We start from the raw sequence: 27,778 nt of genomic DNA, 5'->3' as shown, positions 1-27,778 counted from the left end.
TTTGGGATGGTAACAATTAAGGCGGCTTGATTCTCTGCTGGCATGGAACCTGTATCCATTGCTTTTTGGAAAAATCTGCGCATATAAGGCATTAGTATACCCTGAAGAGATTTATAATACATATTCGTAAGTCCGTCTGGGCCAGGGAACTTGCCATTGGGAAGTGTTTTTAGCGCCATTGAAATCTCTTTTTCTATGAATAGTGCACTTAAATTCATCAATTGGGTTTCTGAGAGTTGAGGCAAATCTATTTTTTGTAAAAAGGCCTGTATATCTTTTTTCGATGGATGAGGGGAGAAGGGATCTTGCTCCAGATTATATAAGGATGAGTAGAAGGTACGAAATTGGTTTGCGATTTCTGTGGGATGGGTTATTTTTGTTTGGGTATGCGGATCTAGTAAAAATGGGATCTTGGATTTCTGTGTTGTGTTGTGTTTTTAATCTACTCGCTAACAATTTTCCCGCCTTATTATTCTGCGAGTAATATCTTGCTTTGGTTTTTTTAAGATTCTTCTCATATTCTGAGAGTAAGCTACATCTTAGGTGTTGTCAGAGAGTGTACAATTTTTCCGCATTTTGTGGCGTCTGCTTAATTTTGTTCAGAGTTTCCAGGGTGCCTATTTCTGCCGTAAGAGAGGCAATTAAAGCCATCTTCTGTTTTTTTAGTATATGACCTAAGAGAATGAGAGTGCCTCTGATAAAAGCTTTATGGGCATTCCAAAGGGTGAAGTCATTTATTTGGGCATTATCATTCTGTTGAAAGTATTCTCGGAGATCATTGGCAATAGTTAGTTTGTGTTCTGTATGAGATAATAAAAAAGGGTTGCATCTCCACAGATACGTAGGGTTAGATATATTGCTTTCTTCCAGAGTCAAAGTTATCGCTGCATGATCCGACCATTTTATATTCTCTATAGAAGAATTTTTAGTAGCAAAGAGCAGTTCCTTGTCCACCAAAAATAAGTCTATGCGGGAATAGCTATTATGAGTTGGGGAGTAGAAAGAGTAATCCCGTTCTGTACTATGTTGAGCCCTCCAGACATCATACAGTTCTTGTTTCGCCACTAAAGGACCAAGCTGGGGTTGGGGCTGGCGACTAGGATTCGTAGTATCTAAAGATGCATCGACTATGGCATTAAAGTCTCCACAAATTATTACCTTTCCCTGTCTAAATTTGTTAACTATTCTAATTATTTTGTGAAAAAAGCGAATTTGGTGGCGGTTGGGAGCGTAAATATTTACCACTGTGTATGTGATGTTATTAATCGTACAGATTAAAATAATGTATCTGCCATTTGGATCATTATGGACTTGTAGTTGTTGAAAAGCTACTGAGTTTTTTATCGCTATTAAGACTCCTCTCGACTTAGACGTATAGTGGGATTGGAATATATAAGGAAATTGATGATGTTTAATTTGGTTTGCATCTATCTGCAGTATGTGTGTTTCCTGAGCACATAGGATGTCACAAGCTATATCCTTAGATTCTTGCCACATGTGCGCTCTCTTGTGTGGGCTGTTCAGGCCGTTGACATTGAGTGAAGCTATTTTAATTGTCATTGAAAGGACATGAAATTGTGGAGACTGACCCTATGTACAAGGAATAAACAATATCACAATCATTAGCTGCATCTAAGGTAAGTATCTCAAACCCTTTCTCCTGTTCATATTCACAATTAATATATCTACTGCTAGCACAAAGATATAAGAAAAGTACAAACAAAAAACAATAGATTCCACATGGATCTATCACAAACCATGGACAAATACAGCTGTCCATCAACTTGGGGGAAAAAATAGTCAGCTTGATATCAGGTCAAGATGACCGCAACTACACCTGTAAAAGCTTATCCTCAGGAAAGAATAGCTTTGGTGAGGGAGGTACTTCCGTTTCGACGACCAGCAGGAATCTCATGTGGGAAGTAGAAGAACTCGACCCACTGTTGTCTTCTTAGTGCTTTCGGTGTTTTCGGTGGTCTACCCTTTGCCATTCATCTCGAATCCGCTGAGGGGCGTGATTGGATTGCTGAGGTTGCAGGCGAACTGGTATGTCCCACGATTTTAGTAGCAGTGTGCCTTCTGGCAAATTTCGGATCACGTGCATAGAGTTGTTTCTATGGATGAGTAGGCGAACCGGGAATCCCCATCTGTATAGGATCTTGTTGTCCCGCAAGGCGGTTGTAATCGGGGCCAAATCTCTTCTTAGTTGTAAAGTTGCTGCTGATAAATCCGTGAATATAGATAGGTTGTTGTATTGCGCTGGTATGGCATCTTTTCTTTTGAGGGATGTCATCAGTTATTCCTTCACATGAAAAAAATGTATACGTGCTATTACGTCACGTGGCACATCATCTGTGAGGTGCTTTGGTTTTGGAAGTCTGTGAATTCTATCTATAATTAGATCTCTTGGGTTGCACCCAGGTAACATGTTTTGGATGAAATCTTGTGCGTATTTCTGCAGGTCAGGCGCAGCGACATCTTCGGGGATCCCCCTTAATTTTATATTGTTTCTGCGGGATCTGTCTTCTAAGTCGGCCATTTTTGCCTTGATTTGAGAAACTTCTGTTTCTAAGTCGTAATGAGCATCGATCAGCCCATTATGTGAGGTTACAAATTCGCTAAGCTTAGATTCCGCGTGTTGAACTCTAATCTCCACGTCCTGTATTGCTGTGGACAGGGGATGTAGCATTTTGGCAAAACCAGCCTGTAGTGATGTACTAAGAGCCTGGAGCATATTCTTCATTGTCAGTTCTGTAACCACATTAGTTGAAGATGGCATATCATCTAACATGTTTTCCTCTGAGATAAGTGCCCCAGGGGACGTGTTATGTCCTTCCGATATTGCTGGGCCTGTTATTGGAAGAAGGATCTGCCTTTGTGGCGATGAGCTCCTTGAGCTCAGTAATGGCGGCGACGGGGATAATGCATGCTGTAAGCTCTGCTCCTGATGTCGTCCCCGCCGACCCGTGGCAGCGCGGCTTACTGCCCGAGTGTCCCTGCAAGTTATATCCTCAGTGGTGTCAGGGTATGGGGAAGCTTGAGTCGGGACCGAAGCACTTCTCCTCTGTGTACTCACAGTTGCGAGGCTCTGCGGTGGTGAGTGTGGCGGCGGCTCAGATGTGAAGGATCCGGTCTGAGAGCACGTGTCCCCTCCATCTTGTGTCTCCTCTGCATGTCGGGGGGAGAAGAAGTCTGTGAGCTTTGCTGGTCTCGCTGTAATCTTCCGACGTCTCGTCATGTCTGGTGTACACTCCTCTCTTTCCCAGCAGCTAAACTAGGTTAGTAGCTGCACCTTTTGTGAGGCGGTAGTCGCTTTATTTTGTTGTGCGGCGTAGGAGCTCTGTCTTCACGCGGCCATTCAAGTCGACAGCCAAGCCACGCCCCCTGTCGTGGTTTTCTTAATCAAGGCCAGATCCACTTCAGCCTGTATGCTAGGACATTTTCGTCGCTTTTATCATCTCTCTCCTCACTGGCAAGGCTCTTGCATGAACCCTATCTGGGAAAGACAAAGACCAGAGACCCGTGACTTCCCTGCCTTCCTCCGGATTTTTTGCGTGGTGTTTGAGGAGCCTGGACGGGTCTCATCTGCAGTGGCTTCTTTGATTGACCTGCGCCAACAAGACACCTCCGTGAGTGAGCACGCCATCCACTTCCGCACCCTGGCGGGAGAGCTGTTATGGAACAATAAGGCTCTGGTGGTTGCATTCTGGCATGGACTATCTTCCAGAATTAAAGACGAACTTGCTGCCCGGGATCTGCCGTCTACCATGGATGACCTCATCCTTCTGTCTGCCCGGGTTGATATACGGATCGGTGAACGCATCCAAGAGGTTCAACGGGAGGGAGCCCTTCTTAGTCTGGTCCCTACTTTACAGCAATCCCTGCTGTCCTCAGATGTCGATCCTCCTAACAAGTCGGTAATAACGGACCAGTATAAGTTATCTGCCCAAGAGAGACAACGCAGACGCACATCTGGACATCTTTATTGCGGCCTCGATGGCCATCTTGTGCGCCTGTGTCCCCAAAAATCCCAAAACCTAGGGTTGCTAGGAGTGACAACCTTGGGTAAAGATGGAATTCCATCTAAATTGTCCATACCTGTGACCATAGTGTCCGGCGAGAAAACGCATCAGGTCTCTGCGTATCTGGACTCTGGATCCGCTGCTAATTTCATCCGCAGAGATCTGGTGGACCTTCTGCAATTACCCACCACCCGTCTGGAGAGCCCGTTGACAGTTGCATCAGTGAATGGACTACCTCTGCCAGACCCAGTTATAGCTTTGACCATGCCGCTGAGGCTCCAAGTGGGAGCCCTTCACTCCGAACTTCTGTTGTTCAATTTCCTGCCCAAAGCTGTTAACCCTGTGTTGCTGGGCCTGGCTTAGCTCCGACTGCATGCCCCAGTCCTTGACTGGAATTCTGGAGAGGTTCTCCAGTGGGGCCCTGAGTGTCAAGATCGATGCCTGGTGCGGATTCGTTCAGCTCAGCCTTCGGTGCCTCGGTCATTGGCAGGATTTCCGGGTCGTTATGCTGCCTTTTCTGACGTCTTCAGCAAGAGGGAGGCAGAGACATTGCGCCAACATCGGGCGTATGACTGCCCTATTGAACTGATTCCTGGTGCATCCCTTCCCCGTGTTAGGGTATACCCTCTCTCCTTGCCAGAGACACTGTCCATGTCCTCCTATGTGAAAGAGAACTTAGAAAGGGGCTTCATATGAAAGTCTTCCTCTCCGGAAGGAGCCAGGTTCTTCTTCGTCAAAAAGAAAGATGGCTCTCTTCGTCCTTGCATCGACTACCGTGGTCTCAACCAGGACATGGTGAAGAATAAATATCCGTTGCCACTGATCTCTGAACTGTTTGATCGTATACGTGGTGTAAATTTTTTTTCTAAACTAGACCTGCGTGGGGCCTACAATCTAGTCCGGATTCGCCAGGGTGATGAATGGAAGACTGTATTTAACACCCGTGATAGACACTATGAGTATCTAGTAATGCCCTTCGGCCTGTGCAATGCTCCCGCGGTCTTCCAGGAGTTTGTGAATGACATTTTCCGTGACTTCCTCTATGTTTGTGTTGTAGTCTACCTTGACGATATCTTGATTTTCTCCCCAGATCCTATGACGTACCAGAGACATGTCCGGCAGGTTCTGCTACGGTTAAAGGAGAATCGTCTGTATGCCAAGTTGGAGAAGTGAGTTTTTGAAAAGGATGCTCTACCCTTCCTGGGCTACATCATCTCGAATCGTGGTCTCGAGATGGATCCTGAAAAGGTAAAGTCTGTCCTGGAGTGGCCACGCCCTCAAGGCTTGAGGGCTATACAGCCCTTTTTTGGATTTGCTAATTTGTACATGCAGTTTATTCCGAACTTCTCATCACTGACTTCTCTTATCTGTAACCTTACTAAGAAGGGTATGAACGCCAAGGTGTGCACTCCCAAGGCAGAGTCCGCATTCAATAGCCTGAAGAGTGCCTTCACGTCAGCCTCTATCCTCCATCATCCGGGTGTCTCTCTGCAGTTCTCGGAGGTGGACGCATCCTCTGTCGGTGCTGGTGCACTCCTGTTCCAGAGAGGTCCCAAGGGCAAGTCAAGGGTATGTGGATACTTCTCCAAGCTCTTCTCTTCTGCAGAACGCAACTACTCGATTGTAGATCGGGAGTTACTGGCCATCAAATTGGCTCTGGAGGAGTGGAAACATCTACTAGAGGGCGCAGCTTATACCTTCTTGATTTTTACGGACCACAAGAATCTGACCTACCTCCAGACGGCCCAACGGCTGAACCCTCCTCAGGCCAGGTGGTCACTATTCTTTGCAAAGTTTCAGTTTGAGCTTCATTATCGCCCGGCTGACAAGAATGTGAGGGCTGATGCCTTGTCCAGGTCTTTCGAGACAGAAGACACCATAGAGTCCACAGAACATTATTGATCCATCCTTCATTGTCTCGGTCAATCCCATGCAAATTGGGGGCATTCCTCCAGGGAGGACTTTTGTGCACCTGGCTGATCGTCGAAGAATCCTCCTCTGGGGACACTCATCTAGACTGGCAGGTCACGCGGGGTTACGTAAGACCCGGGATTTGATTGCTCAGAATTTCTGTTTTCCCACACTGACCAAGGATATTGTGGACTTCGTTTCTTCCTGTGCTGTATGTGCACCCAACAGGATATTTTGTCTGATCGGGGGGGGGGTTCAATTTACCTCAAGGTCCTGGAGAGCCTTCTGCGGACTTCTTGGCGTGAAGTTGGACTTTCCCTCTGCCTACCATCTTCAGTCTAATGGTCAGGTTGAGAGGCTCAACCAGATTTTGGAGAACTACCTGATATACTTTGTAATTTACTTACTGTTAAAATGTAGTTGTTTTATCCATGCAAATGTTATGTTAAGTTACTGCCACTGGGTGTCTCCGTCTCTGTAATCTGCTGTTCAACCCGTGTTAATCAAGCAATGTCTGTCCCTGGTTACAGAGCAGAATTGACCAACTGCAGAATGTGGTGGTGGGGGGGGGGGGGTGTCTCTACGCTGTATGTCAATACTGGTCTGTGGAGAGGGGGAGCAGGAGGAGGGCCCAGAAAGAGACACAGGAGTGAAAAAGACAAAGACAGTCATGCTGCAGCTTCCTGGTAAGTGTTAGGGTATGTTCACACAGCCTATTTTCAGCCGTTTTTCAAGCCGTAAACGCCCCAAAAAATTGCTAAAAATACAGACGCTGAACGCATGTCCACCTCTGGGACCTGCATCTACAGTGAAGGAAATAAGTATTTGATCCCTTGCTGATTTTGTAAATTTGCCCACTGTCAAAGACATGAACAGTCTAGAATTTTTAGGCTAGGTTAATTTTACCAGTGAGAGATAGATTATATAAAAAAAAAAACAGAAAATCACATTGTCAAAATTCTATATATTTATTTGCGTTGTGGACAGAGAAATAAGTATTTGATCCCTTTGGCAAACAAAACTTAATACTTGGTGGCAAAACCCTTGTTGGCAAGCACAGCAGTCAGATGTTTTTTGTAGTTGATGATGAGGTTTGCACACATGTTAGATGGAATTTTGGCCCACTCCTCTTTGCAGATCATCTGTAAATCATTAAGATTTCGAGGCTGTCGCTTGGCAACTGGGATCTTCAGCTCCCTCCATAAGTTTTCGATGGGATTAAGGTCTTGAGACTAGCTAGGCCACTCCATGACCTTAATGTGCTTCTTTTTGAGCCACTCCTTTGTTGCCTTGGCTGTATGTTTGGGGTCATTGTCGTGCTGGAAGACCCAGCCACAAGCCATTTTTAATGTCCTGGTGGAGGGAAGGAGGTTGTCACTCAGGATTTGACAGTACATGGCTCCATCTATTCTCCCATTGATGCGGTGAAGTAGTCCTGTGCCCTTAGCAGAGAAACACCCCCAAAACATAATGTTTCCACCTCCATGCTTGACAGTGGGGACAGTGTTCTTTGGGTCATAGGCAGCATTTCTCTTCCTCCAAACACGGCGAGTTGAGTTAATGCCAAAGAGCTCAATTTTAGTCTCATCTGACCACAGCAACTTCTCCCAATCACTCTCAGAATCATCCAGATGTTCATTTGCAAACTTCAGATGGGCCTGTACATGTGCCTTCTTGAGCAGGGGGACCTTGCGGGCACTGCAGGATTTTAATCCATTACGGCGTAATGTGTTACCAATGGTTTTCTTGGTGACTGTGGTCCCAGCTGCCTTGAGATCATTAATAAGTTCCCCCCGTGTAGTTTTCGGCTGAGCTCTCACCTTCCTCAGGATGAAGGATACCCCACGAGGTGAGATTTTGCATGGAGCCCCAGATCGATGTCGATTGACAGTCATTTTGTATGTCTTCCATTTTCTTACTATTGCACCAACAGTTGTCTCCTTCTCACCCAGCGTCTTACTTATGGTTTTGTAGCCCATTCCAGCCTTGTGCAGGTCTATGATCTTGTCCCTGACATCGTTAGAAAGCTCTTTGGTCTTGCCCATGTTGTAGAGGTTAGAGTCAGACTGATTAATTGAGTCTGTGGACAGGAGTCTTTTATACAGGTGACCATTTAAGACAGCTGTCTTTAATGCAGGCACCAAGTTGATTTGGAGCGTGTAACTGGTCTGGAGGAGGCTGAACTCTTAATGGTTGGTAGGGGATCAAATACTTATTTCTCTGTGCACAATGCAAATAAATATATATAATTTTGACAATGTGATTTTCAGTTTTTTTAAAAATATAATCTATCTCTCACTGGTAAAATTAACCTAGCCTAAAAATTCTAGACTGTTCATGTCTTTGACAGTGGGCAAACTTACAAAATCAGCAAGGGATCAAACACTTATTTCCTTCACTGTATCTCTAGAACAGGGCAACCTGATCCTACCATCTGCCACCTGGTTCCGGCCACTGAATTATGAGGTAGCCAGGTTTTTCGGAAACAGTCGAGCGCGTTTAACCATGCAATTTCCAAAACCCCTCTAAAAGTGAATGGGAGTTCCGAAATCAGAGTAGCAGAGAGCTACACGGTTTCCATAGCTCCCGAATTCTGGAAAGAGCAAAGCTCACGGTTTCCGTAACTTCAATTAATTTCTATAGGAGTTACAGAAACAGCACAGCAAAACCCGGTCAACTCGTCAGTCAGTGGCCAAGGCCCATCGACAAAAGGTAGGATGGGGCCCGGGTCTAGAGATAGGTGAAAGTCCGAGGGGTTGAACCTGCATTTATTGGATATTTATGGCATATCCAGTGGGCTTATTTTTTGCATGATGAGTTGTAGTTTCAATCTGTACGATTTTAAAAAGGTACACAATTTATTAACATTCAATATTTTAGGGGCGTGGATCAAAATGTAAAGTTATCGATTATATCGCAGGGTGCTGACAGACTGACAGAGGGCGGCCTCTTCCCGCTTTCAAACGCCTTAGATGCCGCGGTTGCTATTGAGATTAAGACCGTACTACACAAAATGCATCTTTTGAATGAACATTCCATTTATTGAGGATACAGGTTTATTCAAACCAATGTGAAAAACGAACTCCCCCTAAACCTAATAACTGGTTGTGCCACACTTTTACATTGCTGTAGAGGAACTTTGAAACACTCGTTGCAGAATTGTTTTAATTCGGCTATGTTGGAAGCTTCTAGAGCATGAACTGTCCGTTTAACCCCTTAAGGACAGAGCCATTTTTCATCTTTTCGTTTTCCACTTCCCACGTTCCAAGAGCCATACCTTCTTTTTTTTTCGTCAGAGTGGCGTGAGGGCTTATTGTTTGCAGGAGGAGTTGTAGTTCCTAATGGCACCATTTAAAGTACCATAGAATATACTGGGAAATTGTAAAAAACAAATTGCAGGTTGAAATTGGACAAAACTGCGATTCCTACATTGTTTTTTTGGTTTTCGTTTTTACGGCTTTCACCGTGCTTTAAGAACGATAACTTAAATTTATTCTGCGGCTCAATGCGATTACGGTGATACCAACTTTATCTAATTTGTTTTACATATTATTACTTTTAAAAAGACAAAAACCTTTTTGTTAAAAAGAAAAAATTGTTTAGTTTCACCACATTCTGAGAGCCATAACTTTTTAATTTTTCTGTGGATTGACCGGTGTGAGGGCTTTTTTTTTGCGGGACGAGCTGTAGTTTTTATTGGTACTATTTTTTGGTACGTACAACTTTGTGATCACTTTTTATTGCATTGTTTTGCGAGCTAAGGTGACCAAAAAACAAAGTTTTTGGCGGTTTAAAATTTGTTTTTTACTGCATTCACTGTGAGAGTTAAATGATGGTATATTGTAATAGTTCAGACTTTTACGGACGCAGCGATACCAATTTTGTTTATTTTTTTACATTATTTAGGGGACAAATGGGAAAAGGGTTTTTTCTTCACTACTAACGTTATTAAACTTTTTTTTTGACACCATTTATTAGTCCCCTACGGGACTTGAACCAGTGATCGTTAGATCGCTGGTACAATATACTGCAATACTAATGTATTGCAGTATATCGTCATTTTCACAGGCTTCAGTTAAGCCGTGCCGGAGACTAGGCTTAACAGAGGTAGATAAAAGGCAGACCTGGGGGGCTCCGGTTGCAATAACCACCGGAGCCCATCTGATCGCAGTGTGGGGCCGCACCCCTCTTTTCACGGCTTCAGATTCTGCGGTCACGATTGATCGCAGCATTTGAGGGGTTAAACGGCCCGGAATAGCACGATCACAGTACCAGGCCGTTCGTCTGGGCTGTCAGCAGTAAAACAAAGCGGATATCCCCAGGGTATGGAGGGCGCTCAAACATGATAATGCGTCAAGGGGTTAAGGTCTTGTCACAATCTTAAAGGGACTCTAAGTTAAAACTTTTACTCGACAACTTCAAAACCTCAATTTTGTTTATTTTGAGCCATTCAGAGGTAGACTTGCTTGCATGCTTCGGATCATTGTCCTGATGCATAACCCAACTGCAGTTGAGCTTTAGTGGTTCCATCAATTATGAAAAGTCGTCTAGATCCTGCAAAAGCAAAGCAAAAACAGACCATCACACCAGCACCATGTTTGAATATAGGTACAATGTTCTTATGTTAGCATAACGCCAGATATAACGAGACACGTCTTCCAAAAAGTTCCACTGTTGTCCACAGAATGTTACCACAACAGTCTTAGGGGTCATCTAGAGGTTTGTTGGCAAATGCCAGACGAGACTTTTTTTCTCGGTCAGCAGTGGTTCTTGCCTTGCAACTCTCCCATGGATGCCATTTTTGCACAGTATAACTCTTGTTGTGGAATTGAGTACATTGACCTTAACTGAGGCAATGGAGGCCTGCTGTTCTTTAACTGTCCGTCTGGGTTAATTTGTGACCTTCTGCACGAGTTGACATGCTCTTGGTGAAAATTTAATAGGCCGGCCACTTCTGGGAAGGTTCCCTATTGTTCCACATTGTCTCCATTTGTGGATAAAGACTCTCTATGGTTTGATGGAGTCTCAGCAATGGCTTTGCAACCCTTTCCAGACTGGTAGATTTCAACGACTGTTTTGCAGCTCTATTTGAATCTCTTTAGAACATGGCATCAGGTGCTGCTTTTTAAAACCTTGCCAGACAGTCTCTATTTAAGTGACGTTTGGATTTAACCAGTCTGGCAGTAATTATACGTATGAGTGTGGCTAGTGAAAATTTTCAATTAAATTTGGTTGACTGGTTGATTGAGTAGCTAAGGGGGCAATGACTTTTTTCACATAAAGCCAGGCAGGCCTGAAGAGGAATTTTTTTTTTAAGGAAAAGTGATTTAAGAACAGTATTTTTGTTTACTTGGGTTATCTTTGTATACTATAAAAAGTAGCCCGATTATCTGAAACATTCAATTGTGACAAATATGGAAAAATAGGAATAGGAATGTTTTAGGATCTATTGCCTACATGATGGTAAATCAGGGAAAATGAAGCTTCAGCTGTCATACACTTGCAATGAAGTAAAGCCTGGAGAATACAATAGAACAGAAAGAAGAAAAAGCATCTCCTTCCCTCGGAGATGGTAAGCCCTTGCTGCCAGGCCCTCACGTCTTCTGTACCCGTTTCTCCCTCATACCTGTACTTTTTTTTTCTTTCTTTCATGTTCTGTATTGGACTCCTCCTGTATTTCAAATGTGCAGCGATCTGGAATTAATGGAGATTTTTTTCTTCCCGCTTTCTAAAAGCCATAACTTAAATTTTTGCCATCGACTACGAGAGCTTATTTATTGCGGATCGAGTTGTAGGTTTTAATGGCACCATTTAATATACAGATGTAGCCAAGATTATCTGGACTCTAATAACTTGCTGCAGCGTGATATCACACAATAAAAGCCGTTGAAAAAGTCAAGTTAAAGTTTCTTGCCACTGTGTATTTAATGCGTTAAGTCAATAAAAATACGGCTACATCTATAATGTCTTGGAAAACGGCAAAAAACATTCTGGATTCCTCCATTGTTTTTTGGGTTTCTTATCTTTGGCGTACATCCTCCAGTATAATTGATACGTTAACTTTATTCCGCAGGTCAATAAGATTACGTTGATACCAAATTGACAGTTTTTTTTTTTATAAATGTACTGCTTTTACAAAGGAAAAACTTTGTTAAAAGAAAATTTGTTTTGTGTCACCATATTCTGAGACCCATTACTTTTTAACTTTTCTGTTGATTGAGGGTTGTGAGGACTTGTTTATTTTCGGGCGAGTTGTAATTTTTTTTATTGGTACAATTTAATTTGGGAAGTAAGGTGAACAAAAACCATGAAATCTGGCATTTTTTTCTGTTAAATAACGTTCTATTATAATAGTTTGGATGCAGTGATCTAAATTAGGTTTATTTTTTATTGTTTATTACTTAAATAAAAGGGAAACAATGGGGATTTGAACTTCATTTTTTGTAATATACAAAAAACGATACTTTTTTTTTTTACATTTTATTTTAAGTCCCCCTATGCATTGCAGTGTATTGTAATTTTTACCGGCATCTATTCAGCCCTAGCAGGGGCTCAATAGTAGCAGAAAGACAGCACACTTGGGTGCCTTCATTAGGCCCCCAGGCTGCCATGGCAAACATCGGCACCTTGTTTTATCGCACAATAGAAAAGCTTAAATGCTGCAACCGCTATTGAACGTGCCATCTAAGTGGTCAAACAGCTGGGATAAGAGTTTTCTCCGATCCCAGCAGTTGCAGTGACGTGTTGGCTGCAATATACAGCAGACACCCGCTGAGTAGGGAACAACCTCAACCTATGAGCCCACACCATATTTTCCCTGCAAGGTCGTGATGTACAGTTACGTCAAGTGAGTGTGGCAAAGTTTAGGGCTATTGAAAAGGATTGAACAGTGTAAATTATTGTAGAAGCTTGAATCAAACAGGCCCGAATGAGGAGAGTTGAGCCTCAGGCAGCACCCTGCAGTCTCACAGGGGGCGGCGTTACAGAGCTGCAGGCCGAGGTTCCCTCCACTTAGCAGCTGCAAGATGTACTGCTTCCTTAAATACATCTCTCCTGTGCCACCTTAATACCCCCCCCCCCCCGCTCTCTACTGTGCTGTCATTGCAATAGCAGAGCTATTGTAATACGATCCTGCTCATTGTCAGGGTGGAAAGAGAGACAAGAAGGGTGTCTGCACTGTACGTACATGCAATGTATGTATCTACTCAGGGCCACACCGTCCCTGAGGCGAGGCGAGTCTCTCACTGCAAGTGGTGGCCTGTGGCATCTCAAAGGAGGTGGCGGCGCCACTGAAACAAACCACCACCACCCCCTACTCCACTATAATTGTATCTGCGTCTATAGGGTGCAGATACTATTACTTGCGCTGGCCGGGCAAGGAACATTAGTTCCTTGCCCTGCCACTCAGCGCTTTTCAATGATGCCGCGCCACTTGTGTCATTCAGAACCAGCACAAATGCTCAGAAGAGAGCAGGCCAGCGTAGCTAGAGGATGGCGTGGGAATGGGATTAGGAGAGTATGTAAAGTTTTTTTATTTTTTTTAAGTAACAGTGTGAATGGCATCATCAACAGAAGGCTCTATGGGGGGGGGGGGGCAATATCTACAAGGGGCACTATCTACAGCTGTATGCTAATTACTCTATAAAGGGTCATGTGGCAATGCCGCTATCCTAAAGACTCGCACAGTCCTGACTACAAACCCACCTTTCCATGCTTGATTGACATCCCCTGGCTGTTTTACATCACTACCAATCTCCTCCAACTTTCTCGGATGCGTCATTGCATGGGCACGCACCGTGCAGCAGGAAGGTGTTTTCTGGGAGTAGACTGCATCGGCGCATCGAAAAGAGCTGGAGGAGGCTGGTAGTGATGTAGAACAGACAGGGGGATGTCAAGGGGGGCGCAATTTCTCACCTCAGGCAGCAGAGAGATAGAATTGGCCCTGGAATCAAAGACCAACACTTATAACGCTGCGTTAATGATTTTGTATGAAGTTCTTAAAGGGTGGTTCAGGATTAACAAAACATAACTAGTTTCTCCCATAAACAGCACCACACTTGTCCATGAGTTGTGCTTGGTATTGAAGCAAAATTCCATTGAAGTGTGGATAGACATGGTGCATTTTATGGAATAATACAGCCATGTTTTCCTAATACTGTGCAGCCCCTTTTTGCTACCATGCATCAGAATATATTGGACAAGGTAGTTTGATTTTGAAGGGAATGTTTGATCTATTTAATTTTAGTTTCACTAATTAGATATTAGGCACTGTGCACATTTAATGTTTAGTTGATGTTTGAAACATACACTCACGAAAACTCCCGACTTGTGCGACCTGAGTTGCGCAACTGCCTAACAGTTGTATATGTTGCCCATGGCCTCCCAAGCAAAAGTAGCGAAACCCCAAGTGGAATATTCTTTTTGCACGGTTCACCTACGTACTGAAAAGCTTAGTCAACGATGCATCTCAGTAAAGATGGGGAGAATGGTATGCCAGCAAAAACTTCTACAGGGTGGGCCATTTATATGGATACACCTAAATAAAATGGGAATGGTTGGTGATATTAACTTCCTGTTTGTGGCACATTAGTATATGGGAGGGGGGAAACTTTTCAAGCTGGGTGTTGACCATGGCGGCCATTTTGAAGTCGGCCATTTTGTATCCAACTTTAGTTTTTTCAATGGGAAGAGGGTCATGTGACACATCAAACTTATCGAGAATTTCACAAGAAAAACAATGGTGTGCTTGGTTTTAACGTTACTTTATTCTTTCATGAGTTATTTACAAGTTTCTGACCACTTATAAAATGTGTTCAAAGTGCTGCCCATTGTGTTGGATTGTCAATGCAACCCTCTTCTCCCACTCTTCACACACTGATAGCAACTAATGTGCCACAAACAGGAAGTTAATATTACCAACCATTCCCATTTTATTTAGGTGTATCCATATAAATGGCCCACCCTGTATATTAGGGTCTCATACACTTACATTGATCTATTATGGCTCAGTACAAAAGTGATGGTTGTACAGAGCCTTAATTCAGTAGTGTGCAAGACCCTTTATGCAATACTAAGCCTACGGTATATTTAGATGAATCAGCAACCCTGCGTGCAGACAGTTGCTAGGTATAATATGTATTTTACTCAAAATAGCATAAAAATATTATGTTCAGCTTCCCTGTTAGACAATCAAAGTTGAAACAAAAGAGACGAAACAAAATAGAATTTCATTTTTGTTTTTAATTTTAAATACCAAGTTTGTGGACAGCCCCCCACCCTAACCAAATAAGCCCCCCCCCCAAAAAAAATAACGTTTCCACAAGTAGATTCAGAACTGCACACACAGACGGAAAATAAAATGCCTCACAGAGAAAAAACGGTCTTAGTTTAACAGAACTGGGGCATATGTCACTCAAAGTACCATGCCTACTGCCAACTAAATTATAAAAATGAGCAACTAGAAAAGAGTTGAACATGAATAAGGAAACAAAAAGGCACTTAAAATTGTTATTTTAAATTGTGGAGTTGACTAAAGACGACGTAGCGGAGGATAACTTTGTCTTATAAGAAAATATAAACACCAAGTGTATCTATACATTACAGCATTTGTTTCCACCAAATAAATCTACCATTAGACCTGGTTCACACAATTTGGCGCAATTTTCTTATTCTTTTTCTATACAAAGTCAAAAGACCAGAATGAAGGTAGGAAAAGTATAAAGTAAATATACTCTTTATACTTTTTTTTAAAATTATTATTCACTTGTCTTGGCCAAAAATTGCACCAAAATGTGAAAAAATGGTTTTCTGATGGCTTAGGGTCAGATTTACACGTTACATTTTCCCTTGCATTGGAAGGAAGGAATGAGTCAGTAAGCATCAGGTTAAGCTACCCAAAGGAATGGTTATCTTTCTCTACATTTCTGGGATCTTTTCCTACCTCTGAGGTATAATAAAAAAACAAACAAACAAACGGTCGTTTCAAAACGAAAAAAAAAAGTCCCATTGGAAAAATGTTACAAAACGCTTTATGCTTTCTTCTTCTCTAGCATCCTATGCCTCTTTAAAACAATTCAGGAAAAAAAAACGTAGAAAAGCACTTCCTTAGGAGTAAGTGCAGGTTTACGAGGCAGTTTGATGCTTTATTTCTACTTCGAGGGGAGCAAAAAAAAATTAAAACTTCACTGTCTTACAGTTTAATTCGGTCATATTTAAAGCAGCATTCCTGTTCCGCTATAATTAATCTGAACAGGAAAAATTCTTAAATACAAAAAAAAATAAAAAATGGGGTGGTTGAAAAATGGGAAAATTTGTTTGTACCTTAAGCGATGGGCACACTATAACTAAGTAATACAAGTTGATAAAGTACAGACACCAATAACCTGACAAGAGGAAGGGTAGATATTATTAACTATTAAAAATATTTTCTATTACAGACAAGATAATCTGAGCCATAGCAGCAACATGAATTCCATTAAAAGTCCACAACTACTCTATAGTTCTCTTCTAGACAACAACGCAGGGTTTTCACATGTTTCATTGAAACCCTTTACCAGTTGGAAAGGGAGTTTGCTCCCGATAACCACCAAGGATGAGACATATTCCTGCTATAGACATGCTGGGTATACAAACCATTTTTTTTCCACAGTGCATTCTTTACATTTGCCATTAAAAAGTATTTAAAAAAAATAAATAAAAAAAGACACAAATGTGGTTAAATACATGTGTGTCATATTATTGCTTAGAAGTAGAAGGTAGCAACAACTTAAAGGGGCTGTCAGATACCAGAAAATGTTTGTAATTGTTTAGCATATTTAAATTAAAGAAATGCACTAAAACTTTATTTTTCTAATATGCACAAATGGCCCAATTTCCATTCCCTATCGCGTGGTGCTGGAAGTGGAGTTCTCCTGTTAGCAGTGACGTATCGTTACAGCCCCAGGAGGCAGGGAGCTTCCCATCTCTTTCCCTGTGTGACGGTGACGTAATGAAGGGGCTGGCTGACTGGCTCAGTTCTCTGACAAGAGAGACGGGGGGAGGGATGCCAGCAGGCTAGACAGTGGGGGTACCGTCATCCAGCCATGGCAGAGAATTGAGCCAGGAAATCAGCCTCGTCATCATGTCAACGACACACAAGGAGGGGGGAGGAAGCGCCTTTCCACCACCTGAGGTTCTGAAAACACGTCACAGCTAACAGGAGAAGCTCCACTTCCAGGTGCGTGGTGCTCCAGGGAATTGAAATCTAGCCATCCATGAAGATATGAAAATTAAATTATATTAGTCATTTTCTTTATTTTACGATAGCTAAACAATTAAGAACATTTTCTGGCGTCTGACAATCCCTTTAAAAGAGTTAGGTCACATCCTTCGATTTCCTCAAACTCAACATAGAATTGAACGGGAGGTTAAATATAACTCCAAATTTATGGACATATCTGTATAAAAAAAAAAGCTCCTAATAAAATTAAAGAGGTTTACATTATAAGGGCATTAAGAAGGCCATAACATTTTCGGTTTTGTAAAGCGCCTCTAACATTTAAATACGATGCCATTATTAGGAGCTCTATTACGCAAGAAAAAAAAAAAAAAAAGCCCAATTTAATATAATGCTTGTATTGCAGTCCAAACTATTTAAACATCAAACTAAGGCCGCTTTTACGAGTGTAATACTGGCGTAATTTTTGCATCTGTATTATAGCTGCACCACCCTGACCTCTCACTGAACCGGACTTAGATCTCTATAAGATTTCCATGGTAATCCAGTAAGTCTGGTTCAGATGACCCGCAGAAGTCCAGGTGTCCCGCAGAGGTCCAGGTGTTGCAGCCTTAATACAGATGCAAAATTACGTCTGCGTTACGGCCATGTGAAATAGGCTTAAGGCTGCTTTCACATTGTCGTAATATGGCCACATTTTTGAGTCTATAACGTCGCCGCAACACCCAGATTGCCTTGCAGTTCTACTGAACTGAACTTAGGCCACCAAAGTGATCTATAGGAATCCAAATTTAGTTCAGTAGAACCGAGGGAGTTTTGGGTGCTGCGGCCGTAATATAAGTCCACGTTACGGAAGCTGTGTGGGAATTAAATATTTGGTCTAATTTGGGACTAAATATTTTGAATCCATAGGGAGCCTTATTAGAGCCATTTGAGTGCAGCCTTAAAAAAAAATGCACACTTCAACAACAACTATACACAATTAAGGAAAAAAAAAAATACTGGGTTAGGCGTTAACAGAATCTTCAGACTTTATAGGTTACCTTTTTCTAAACTTTTCGGAGTGTGCAAATTGTTATAAATATTGAGAAACAAAATGGAAAACATTTTCAAGTATTAAACACTGGTGGAAACAGTATATTTTAATGATTTTTCAATTAATACTTTTATCTTGAAATGCTCGCAACCAGCATAACAGTGCCACTTGCACCACCTTGTAGATGCTTTTAGTTCTTGATAAAAGTCTGTTACTAGGATAACCATAACAAACGTTACTATTAGTCTCATGATTTCCTTTAAATGCTCTCTCGCACATATATGTTATCTATTATAAAACAAGAGCAAAATGTCAACTTTCCATTGCAAGACAGCATCATTTTAAACCTTTGTGCAATTTTAAAAAACTTTAATCGTACATGACTTTTAAAAGTTTCAACTGTTAAATAAAAAAATAAGGCAATTAGTTCTGCTTGTACACCATGTGGAAAATGAAAAAAAAGTCCCACTAGAGTTAAATAACGATCTGTGAAATTCCACAAATATAAGTTTAACAGTGGGCAAAAGGTGTGTTCTGCATTTTATTTGTAACTACGTTTCGCCAGCAAACTTGTTCTGCAATTCTCAGTAATATAGAATGGAATGCAAACGTATCCACTTCATGTGGTTTTAGGCTCTATGATACCTGCAACAAAAATAAATATAAAACAATCATTTAGCCCAGTGATTATTTACTGTTACAGAGGGAAACCTCTTCCCCATCTATCCCTCACCCTAGAAGAAATCCTTTGATAGCACCAACTTATAGCCAACCATGCTCATGAACAGTCTCCTGCTGCCTTGTTTCTCTTCCTTTGATCAAGTCTTCTTTTTTGCTCTCCACAGTGCTTTGTATAAGAGTAATGTAAACATAGACAGCACACGGCAGCTTTTTCTGGCGGCAAAGCACTTTCCGATAGGACTGCCTCAGTCAACCAGAGTAATATCTTAAATCAACGATCCACTTCGTTACATCGATCAGTTGTCATGGATTTTTACGTTGCAATTTAGAGTCGCCTTTACTTTGAGCTGCGTCTTGAATATTTAAAAGAAACAAGAATTAGTTTTTTGAATCCGGTTTCTTACAATAACAATCAGACACTGTGAATATATATAATCAAAAGGTTTTTTTTTATTAATCCCTTAACCCCTTCCTGCATTATCACCTACAGGATGGTGATCGTGTGGGGCAATTGACAGCCGCCGTCCCACGTTTACAGCTGGGGTCGGAGAAAACTCTGATACTGCCCGTTAAACCCTTTCTGCAACTTGATCGCTGAGACAGGTCGGTCTAGTGAGATGTTCAAAACTTAGGTATACCCTAACAGATTTCTGTGCATTTTACATGCACAGGCCATAATGTACTGTCATGTAAACATACGTTGTTGTTTTTTCAAAGATAATGTACTGTCAAATAGTGTAAAATCTCAAAGTCTTCCAAGTTAAATAAAATAAAATTAATTAAATGAAATAAACTATTAAAAAAACTTCTGCCGCATCACAAAAAAACAATACCCAATTTTAATTTTAGATACATTTTATTTAATCAAAGAATAAAAAACACAAAAACACACTGGTTATATCCCCACACTGGTTTTGACCTAAACAATAAAGTTATGCCCTCTATTAGGGTATGTTCACACGGCATATTTTGTCAAGCAGAAAAGATCTGCCTCAAAATTTCCTTCAGGATTTTTGGGCCAGATTTTTGGTTAGGAACCTTATTTGTAAAATCTGCTTTATGCTGAAAAATAGCGAGAAAATCTACAGAGTCGCACTGTGCTGTTTTTTTCTGCCTCCAATTGATTTCAATAGAAATTCGCCTTAAGACAGAAAAAAATCCTTCATAAAAAAAATCCCCAAAAAAACCAAGCGTTATTTATGCGGATTGCGACATGGCAAAAGCAGAGTAAAAATTTAATTGTGTGTGAACCATACTGTAAGTTTTAACAGTGTATGACTTAAAAAAAAAAAAAGAATCAAAAAACAAAAACAGCAGAATTACTTTATTTGCATTTTTTTTACAATACTAAACAATTCATATACATCATGGCCCCATGTAGTTACTCAAAAATGATGAATAAAAAATACCCAATACGTACTGTACAAGTAGTCCTGTAAAAAACATGGCCTCACACAGCTTTCTAGCCATAAAAATAAAACAAAGCTGATGGAAAGCTAAGGACATGGCCAATTTTTGTTTTTTCATTTTCTCCTCCATGCCTACCAAGAGCCATTCTTCCGTCGACATAGCCGTATGAGGGCTTGTTTTTTACGGGACAAGTTGCAGTTTTTCATGTCACCATTTATTGTACTAAGAAACGAGCAAAAAACTTATTTGTAGGGGGAAACCGTAAAAAAAAAACAGCGATTACGGAAAAAAATTTGGGTTTTGTTTTTACAGCGTTCCTAAGGCAGTAAAAAGTACATGTTCACTTTATTCTACGGGATGATATGATTATATCTGGCTACAAACCAAAAATATATTTTTTAATGTTTTACAAATTTTTTTAAAAAAAATTGTTTTGTGTCGCCATAATCATAACTTTATTTTTCTGCCATTTGAGCGATGGTGAGGGCTCATTTTTTGTGGGGCAAGGTGTAGTTTTTATTGGTACCATTTTGGGATACAGGCAACTTTTTTTTTCATCTGTATATTTATTGAAAATAATTTTTTAGTTACAATAAGAAAACAAAAAAGAGAGGCAAACGCTGTGTTGCAATAAGAACCATGAACAAGGTAATAAGGAAATCACAGCAGTATAGTATTTCCAGCAACACATCAAAGCAAGACAAGCATACCAACGGCATATAAACCGTAATAATATACCAGGCAGAAAAGGTCAGTTCACGTGCTTTGTCAAAGGCAATAAAACGAAAAACATTGAAGACGCACGCAACGAGACAGGGAGCACAATAAGGAAAGTGGGGAAAGGTTTGCATGACTTCCTGACCTTTCGCTTCAGTCAGAGTAAGGGTAGGGGGTCACTTGTCACCATCTACAGATGACATGTGATAGAAAACACATCCCATGGGTGCCAAACTTTCGAGAAATCCTCTAGGTGATCAAAAATGACCGCAGTAAGATGTTCTAGGCATCTTTAATCCTGGAGTATAAATCAGTAAGCATGGGAGGGGCCGGTTATTTCCAAAAGCGAGCTATGAGGCATCTAGCCGCTGTCAAAATGTGCAAGAGAAGTGCTAAGTATAGCTTCCCTATTGGCTGGGCCGGCCTTAGGATAGATGGCGCCCTGTGCAAAATTATCTTTTGGTGCACCGCGCTATCATAAAAAAAATGCCCCATAAAAAAAGTATAATGTCCCCTCCCACAGTATAATGCCCTATATAGTGCCCCCACAGTATAATGCTCCCCATACAGTATAATAATATTTAATATTATATATTATAACCCGTTCAAGGACTCAGTATTTGGTCCTTTAATTGTGCCCACAAAGTATTATGCCCCCTAAGTGCCACACACAGTATATTGCCCCCTGTAGTGCCCCTACACAGTATAATGTCCGCTTAGAGGACCCCAAAGTGTATAATGCCCCTCTCCGTGCTGCCACACACAGCCGCCCCTTGTAGAGAGTGCCCCCCTGTAGATTGTGCCATACAGCCTCCCTGTAGACCGTGCCATAATCCCCCACGTCCTCGTTGTAGACAGTGCCATACATCCCCCCCACCTTCCACATGTAGGAGGTAATGGGGAGTTGGTCACTGCGAAATCAAGAAAAGGCAGAGCTACTAAACGGGATTTTTGGCTCTGTATATACAACAGAAGAGCAGCTGATGTAGGTTTTGCTGTTAATACATCAGGTATGATACTTATTTGGCGGAATGTAGATATGGTCCAAGCTAAATTAAAGCTTACCTAACTTTTCAGAATAATCTGTCATGTGTGTACAAGAGGAATTACACTATTTTTGGCCTTTATATGACTTGTATTCTGTGTTTTTATTTTTTTAACAGTTTTGCCCTCTACAGGCTCTAGAACTGGGGTGAGATAACACACTTACCAGGAAGCTGCAGTGTCTATTTCACTCTGCTCCTGCTCCCCTCTCTATAGACTTCTATGGGCAGCGTCCGTGTGTCTCCTGGCTCTGCTCCCTCCTATCTATAGACTTATATGGGCAGGCAGTGAAGAGACACCCCCCACTTTCTGTAGTCCGTTTGCTCTGCATCTAGGGACAGATTTTCTTGACAGTAGAATACAGGAAGGGAGACACTGTCACAGTCCCATCACAGCGTGATCTCGCGAGATCATGCTGTGCAGTGAAACAACCTCAACATGAAGAGAAGTGTATGACGTTGATTGGTCAGTGTCATACACTTCTCTTTACAACGCCCACCTGGTAAAAAGTTAAAGACGCCCAGTTAGTTATCAAGAACTAATTAGCATAAATCTAAAATTGTTCATAACTTGCTCAAAAATTAGTTTTTCAAAATAAAAATCACGGTTATCTACATTATAGCGCCGATCAGATTGGGTAGGAGATAGGGCACTCAAACTGGTGACAGAGCCTCTTTAAATACTAGGGCCCTGAAACTGAAGTAATGTTCCCCTCCGGCCTACTCATCGGGATGTTTTTCCATCAACTAAATTACTAGTGCTATAACTTTTATTTTTTGGTTAATGGAGCGGTATGCAATCTTGTTGTTTGCATGACAAGCTGTAGATTTTATTGGAACCATTTTGGGACACATACGACTTTTCGTTCACTTTTTTTTTTTTCTTTAATTTTTTGGAAGAGGAACAAGCAATTCTGGAAAAAAAATTATTTAATTTTTTTCCGGCATTCACAGTGCACCATAAATGAAATGTAAACGTTATTCTGTGGGTCGATACGATATAGGTTTTTTTTTTATGCGTTGCAGCTTTTGCACAATAAAATCACTTTCATTTATTTTCTGTGTCGACATATTCTAAGACCCATAACTTTTTTATTTTTGCGTGGACAAAGCTGTGTCAGGGATTTTTTTTTGCAGGACAGGCTGTTTTTATTGGTACTATATTGGGGTAAATGTGACTTTTTGATCAGTTTTTATTCCATTTTTTGGAAGGCGAATTGGACCTAAAAAACAGTGATTCTGGCGCTGCTTTTCATATTCTTTTTACGGCGTTCAACGTGCGGGTTAAATTCCGAAAAAGTTTTATATTTTGGGTCGTTACGGACGCGGCGACCGCAATTATGTATAGTTTTTTTTTTTTTTAAATAGTTTTTCCCAATAATAAAAGGACTTTTTTTTTTTTTACAACATTTGTATTAACTTTTTTTTAATATATAAACCACTAGGGGACTTGAGGGTCTGCACCTCTGATCGAAATTCTAATACACTGCACTACATATGTAGTGTAGTGTATTAGAGCTGCCAGTCAAACTGACAGCAAGCCTTGAGGCTTAGGTACAAGGCAGACACAGAGGCCATTGTTAGGCCTCCGGTTGCCATACCAACCATCGGATCACGTCGCTGGGGTGCCGATCGGCTCAAAAATACTCACTCAGATGCTGCGATCTCTATTGTGCGTCGCATCGGAGGGGTTAATCGGCCAGATCAGAGACTGCCTCCGGCCTGGCCGTTACAGCAGGCAGTCAAGCTCTAATATACAGCGGGCGGTGATGGTGCGGGCACTGCTTCTGAGCCCGCACTATCACTGCAACATAATGGTACTGCGCTTTGCAGGAAATCCTTCCCGACAGTCGTGTATATACGGCGGGTGTCGGGCAGGGGTTAAGATATTAATTTGATTACCAAATATGTATACATCTCAGTGATAAGGGATGCTACGCTTCTTACCTGTGAACCCTTGTTGTAAGTGAGGAGGCAAAGAGTGAGAGATAGTAGGTGTGTGCGGAGAGGTGGTCTGTATTCCTTTTAATAAATCTGAAAAAGATAAAAAGAAAACTGAAATAGAGGGAAGAAAAAACTAAAAAACCAACTTCTATAGGATTTATTGGAAATAAAAAGTATTAAAGCCATGACAATAGCAAAAACCATCTTAATAGAATACTTCCAGTGAAAAATAAAATCTTTATGTGCAGTACCTTTGTGAACCCCGTGCCTTCAAAGTTTAACCCCGTAGTGACCAGCCTATTTTGAACCTTGATAACCAAGCTATTTTTTCAGTTTTTCAATGGTCACATTCCAAGAGGTATAACTTTTTAATTTTTGCGTTGACATAGCTGTTTAAGGACTTATTTTTTTGCGGGACAAGTTGTAGTTTTTAATAGCACCATTTTGGAGTAAATATAACTTATTGATTAACTTTCATTTTTTTTTTTTTTTACACCCGAAAAAAAGTTAAACACAGCAATTTCGCCACATTTTTTTGCATCTTTAATTTACGCTGTTTACCGTGTGGTATAAATAACATAACTTTATTCAGCGGGTTGTTACGATTGCGACAATCCCAAATTTCTATAGTTTTCTTATGTTTTACTACTTTTACATAGTAAAAACATTTTGTTTTTCAAAATTGTGTTTTTGTGTCTTCATATTTGAAGAGCCATAACTTTTTTTTATTTTACCACCGATGCAGCTGTATGAGGGATTTTTTTTTTTTTGCGGGAAGACTTGTAGTTTCTATTGGTACCATTTTGGAGTACATGCGACTTTTTGATCACATTTTTTTTGAAGGCAGGTTGAACAAAAAACAGCAATTCTTTGTTTTATTTTTTACAGCGTTTGCCGAAAAGGGTTAAATAACATAATCGCTTTATAGTTGGGGTTGTTACGGACGCGGCGATACCAAACATGTGTAACTTTTTTTCATGATAAACCATTTTGTAAAGGGAAAAAGTTTTATTTATTTTTTTCATTATTTATTTATTAAACTTTTGTTTTTTACTTTTTTACTAGTCCCACTAGGGGACTTCACTATGTGATCGTCCGATCGCTTTTAAAATACACTGCAATACTTCTGTCCGCTTACAGGCATGCCTCCTGAGGAGAACTTTAGTGAAACGCGCGTCGAGGCGGCCGGTCACACTCCCTACATACCTTCATTGGTAAGCCACCACTTCACTTTTTGTACCTTTTGTAATTTTTAAAAAACGCTCATAACCTTGGTTACACCTTACCATATTGACTAACAGTTCATGGTAATAGTAGCTTGCATATAAATTTGGACGCAATAACATCTATTATGCTCGTATCACATTGTTTCACCTGTTCTCTGACTTTGCAAACTTGTTTGTCTGCATTACAGCTTTGTCTATTACACATGCATTACATTGAACTCACTTATAATTAGTTATATCCATGTACCTACAGACATTAATACGTCTGTTGACTAACTTTATTGTGGCTATCCACATTTCCTCCCCTTGCCCTTTTTTTGCTAGTACCATTGCATCGTCTTTTATTTTACCTTTTCCTATGTTACATATTCTTCCGGATCATGTATCCAGCATAGTTGTCACTATATTGATGTTGCATTTTTTGAGTGTTGACTGGTTCCGAGCTATATCCATACCCTTATCTAATTTTGTATTTTAAACTTATCTAATAAAATTTATATTTTATAGTCATAATATTCTGCTCATTGTGCATTTGTGGATTTTATGACTTAATTTTTTCGAGTTGGTTTAAATTTTCCAATTATCTGTATTAATTCCTCATGGTTTACAAGATCTCTGCTTGTTGTTATTCAGTACAAATATTTATTGTTTCCTTCCAGTGGATAAAATTCTGTCCCTGGTCATGTGATGGACAGTTGCACGGCTCATTATTTACAGTTTGTGCACCTGTGACTCCATCACATGTCCATGGACAGAATTTTATTCACTGGCAGTAAACAATGAATGTTCTTATTCAATGACTACAAGCAGAGATCTTGAACACCATGAGAAATTAATACAGAAAGTATTTTGGAAAATTGTATAACTTAGTTTTTGTATAACTAACATTCCTTTGCTGAAAGTGGACAACCCCTTTAAGCTTTTAGTGACCAGCCTATTTTGGGCCCGAATTACCAAGTGATTTTTTTTCTACTTTTTCATGGTCTTATTTTAAAAGCCATTACATTTTTATTTTTCCGTAGACATAGCCATGTGAGGGCTTATTTTCTGGGGTATATATAATTTTATAAGAAATTTGTGGGGGGTAACCGGAAAACAAAAAAACAGCAATGCTACCAATTTTTATTTTTTTTGCACCTTGACTTTACTCTATGTAAAATGTGGTATAAATAACATAACTTGGTCGTTAAGATTTTGGCGAGAGTATTTTTTAATGTTTTATTACTTTTGCACAACAGACAGTTTAAAAAGTATTTGTTTGTGTCACCATATTCTAAAAGCCATTTATATTTTTACGCCGACAGAGCTGTAGAAATGCTTATTTTTTGTGGGACAACTTGTAGATTTTATTGGTACTATTATGGAAATAAATGCGATTTCGATCACTTATCGATTTTTTGGAACGCAGGACAACAGAAAATAGCAATTCTGCCATAGTTGTTTTACAAATATTTTTTACGCTGTTCACCTTACGGATTAAAAAAATGTGGCGATAACAATTATGTGCAGTTTTTTTTTCTCCAGTAAAGCAATTTGTAAGGGAAAAAAAAATTTGTTATTCATTTTTTTTTACTTGGGAATTTTAAATTCTTTAACATTTTTAATCTATTTGATTGAGGTTTTTTTTTTTTGTCCCACTAAGGAACTTCACTATGCGATTGTATGATCGCTTTATAAACACACTGCAATACTTCTGTATTGCAGTGTATTATGCCTGTCAGACATTCTATTAGGCCCTGCCTCTGGTTTGAAGCCCTGGGGGTCTTTTGTTAAGCCTCCGGCTGCCATGGAAACCATAGACAACTCATGATTACGTCGTGAAGGTGCTAATGGGGTGAAAGAGGGGGCCCTCTACCTTTTAAACCACTCAGATGCTGTGGTCGTTATGGAATGTGTCATCTAAAGGGTTAAACAGTCAGGTAACTCCGATCCCGGCCATTAGAGCAGAAGCACAGCTGTCTTTAACCCGGTACCCTCTCTAGCCGGGACATCACTGCCGGGCTTATGAAACAGCATCGTGAAAAGATGGTGCTTTGGCATAAGTACACTTAATTCGCAGCAGAAAAGCATGTGGGTGGTCATTAAGGGGTTAAATGCTATTCCCAAGATAAGAGTGTGATAAGCCTCTTTATAAACATAAATGATAATATGCAATTAATAACAGTTCTTACTTGGTGTGAGATTGTGGTGGAATGCTGCAGAGGTAGAACCTGGGGATGTTACTGCACCAGCAGTGTCACTCCCAAAATTGAGCAGCTCCAAAGGAAACTGGAATGGCATGGTGACCGGTAACAGTCCGCCCAACATGCCGAATGGATTAAGAGAGGTTGTCGTCACATTTGGGTTTGTAACAGATAGCGGTGATGTCATGAGTGTCAATGGTGCCGTATTTGCAAGAAGAGATGCTGCAGCAGACTGTAAACAAAATTGCATATTAGAGATAAAATTGGCCCTAAAGTCGAATACACGAAACAATACAGATCTAAATAAAGTAACAGTAAGTGTTTATCCCCACGGACAGGATATGCTGCAGATTTTCTGCAACAAAAAAGCTGCAGCGAAATGTGAAAAAA

General features: G+C 40.7%; 1 protein-coding gene across 2 annotated transcripts in view; it reads right to left on the bottom strand.

Moving 5' to 3' along the window:
* Positions 1–18,711: 18,711 nt before the first annotated feature.
* The window catches only part of UBN2 (ubinuclein 2), a 150,646-nt gene continuing 141,579 nt past the window's right edge, over positions 18,712–27,778 (bottom strand). Inside the window, exons 15-18 of one of the 2 annotated variants that reach the window (XR_012850009.1) lie at positions 27,377–27,620; positions 23,983–24,069; positions 18,918–19,218; positions 18,712–18,829 (exon numbers count right to left, since the gene is read on the bottom strand). Coding sequence is in view for 1 of the 2 variants with exons in the window: in XM_075833556.1 (XP_075689671.1) it covers positions 19,169–19,218; positions 23,983–24,069; positions 27,377–27,620 (381 nt within the window). In the remaining variant the exon portion in view is untranslated. Of the gene's footprint in view, positions 19,219–23,982; positions 24,070–27,376; positions 27,621–27,778 lie in introns of both variants that reach the window. The other variant, XM_075833556.1, reaches the window with a different exon arrangement.

This window comes from Rhinoderma darwinii, chromosome 7 (genome assembly GCF_050947455.1).
Source record: "Rhinoderma darwinii isolate aRhiDar2 chromosome 7, aRhiDar2.hap1, whole genome shotgun sequence".
NCBI classification, from domain to species: domain Eukaryota; kingdom Metazoa; phylum Chordata; class Amphibia; order Anura; family Rhinodermatidae; genus Rhinoderma; species Rhinoderma darwinii.
The sequence above is the reverse complement of the archived record's forward strand: the minus strand, read 5'-3'. Positions and strand labels throughout refer to the sequence as shown.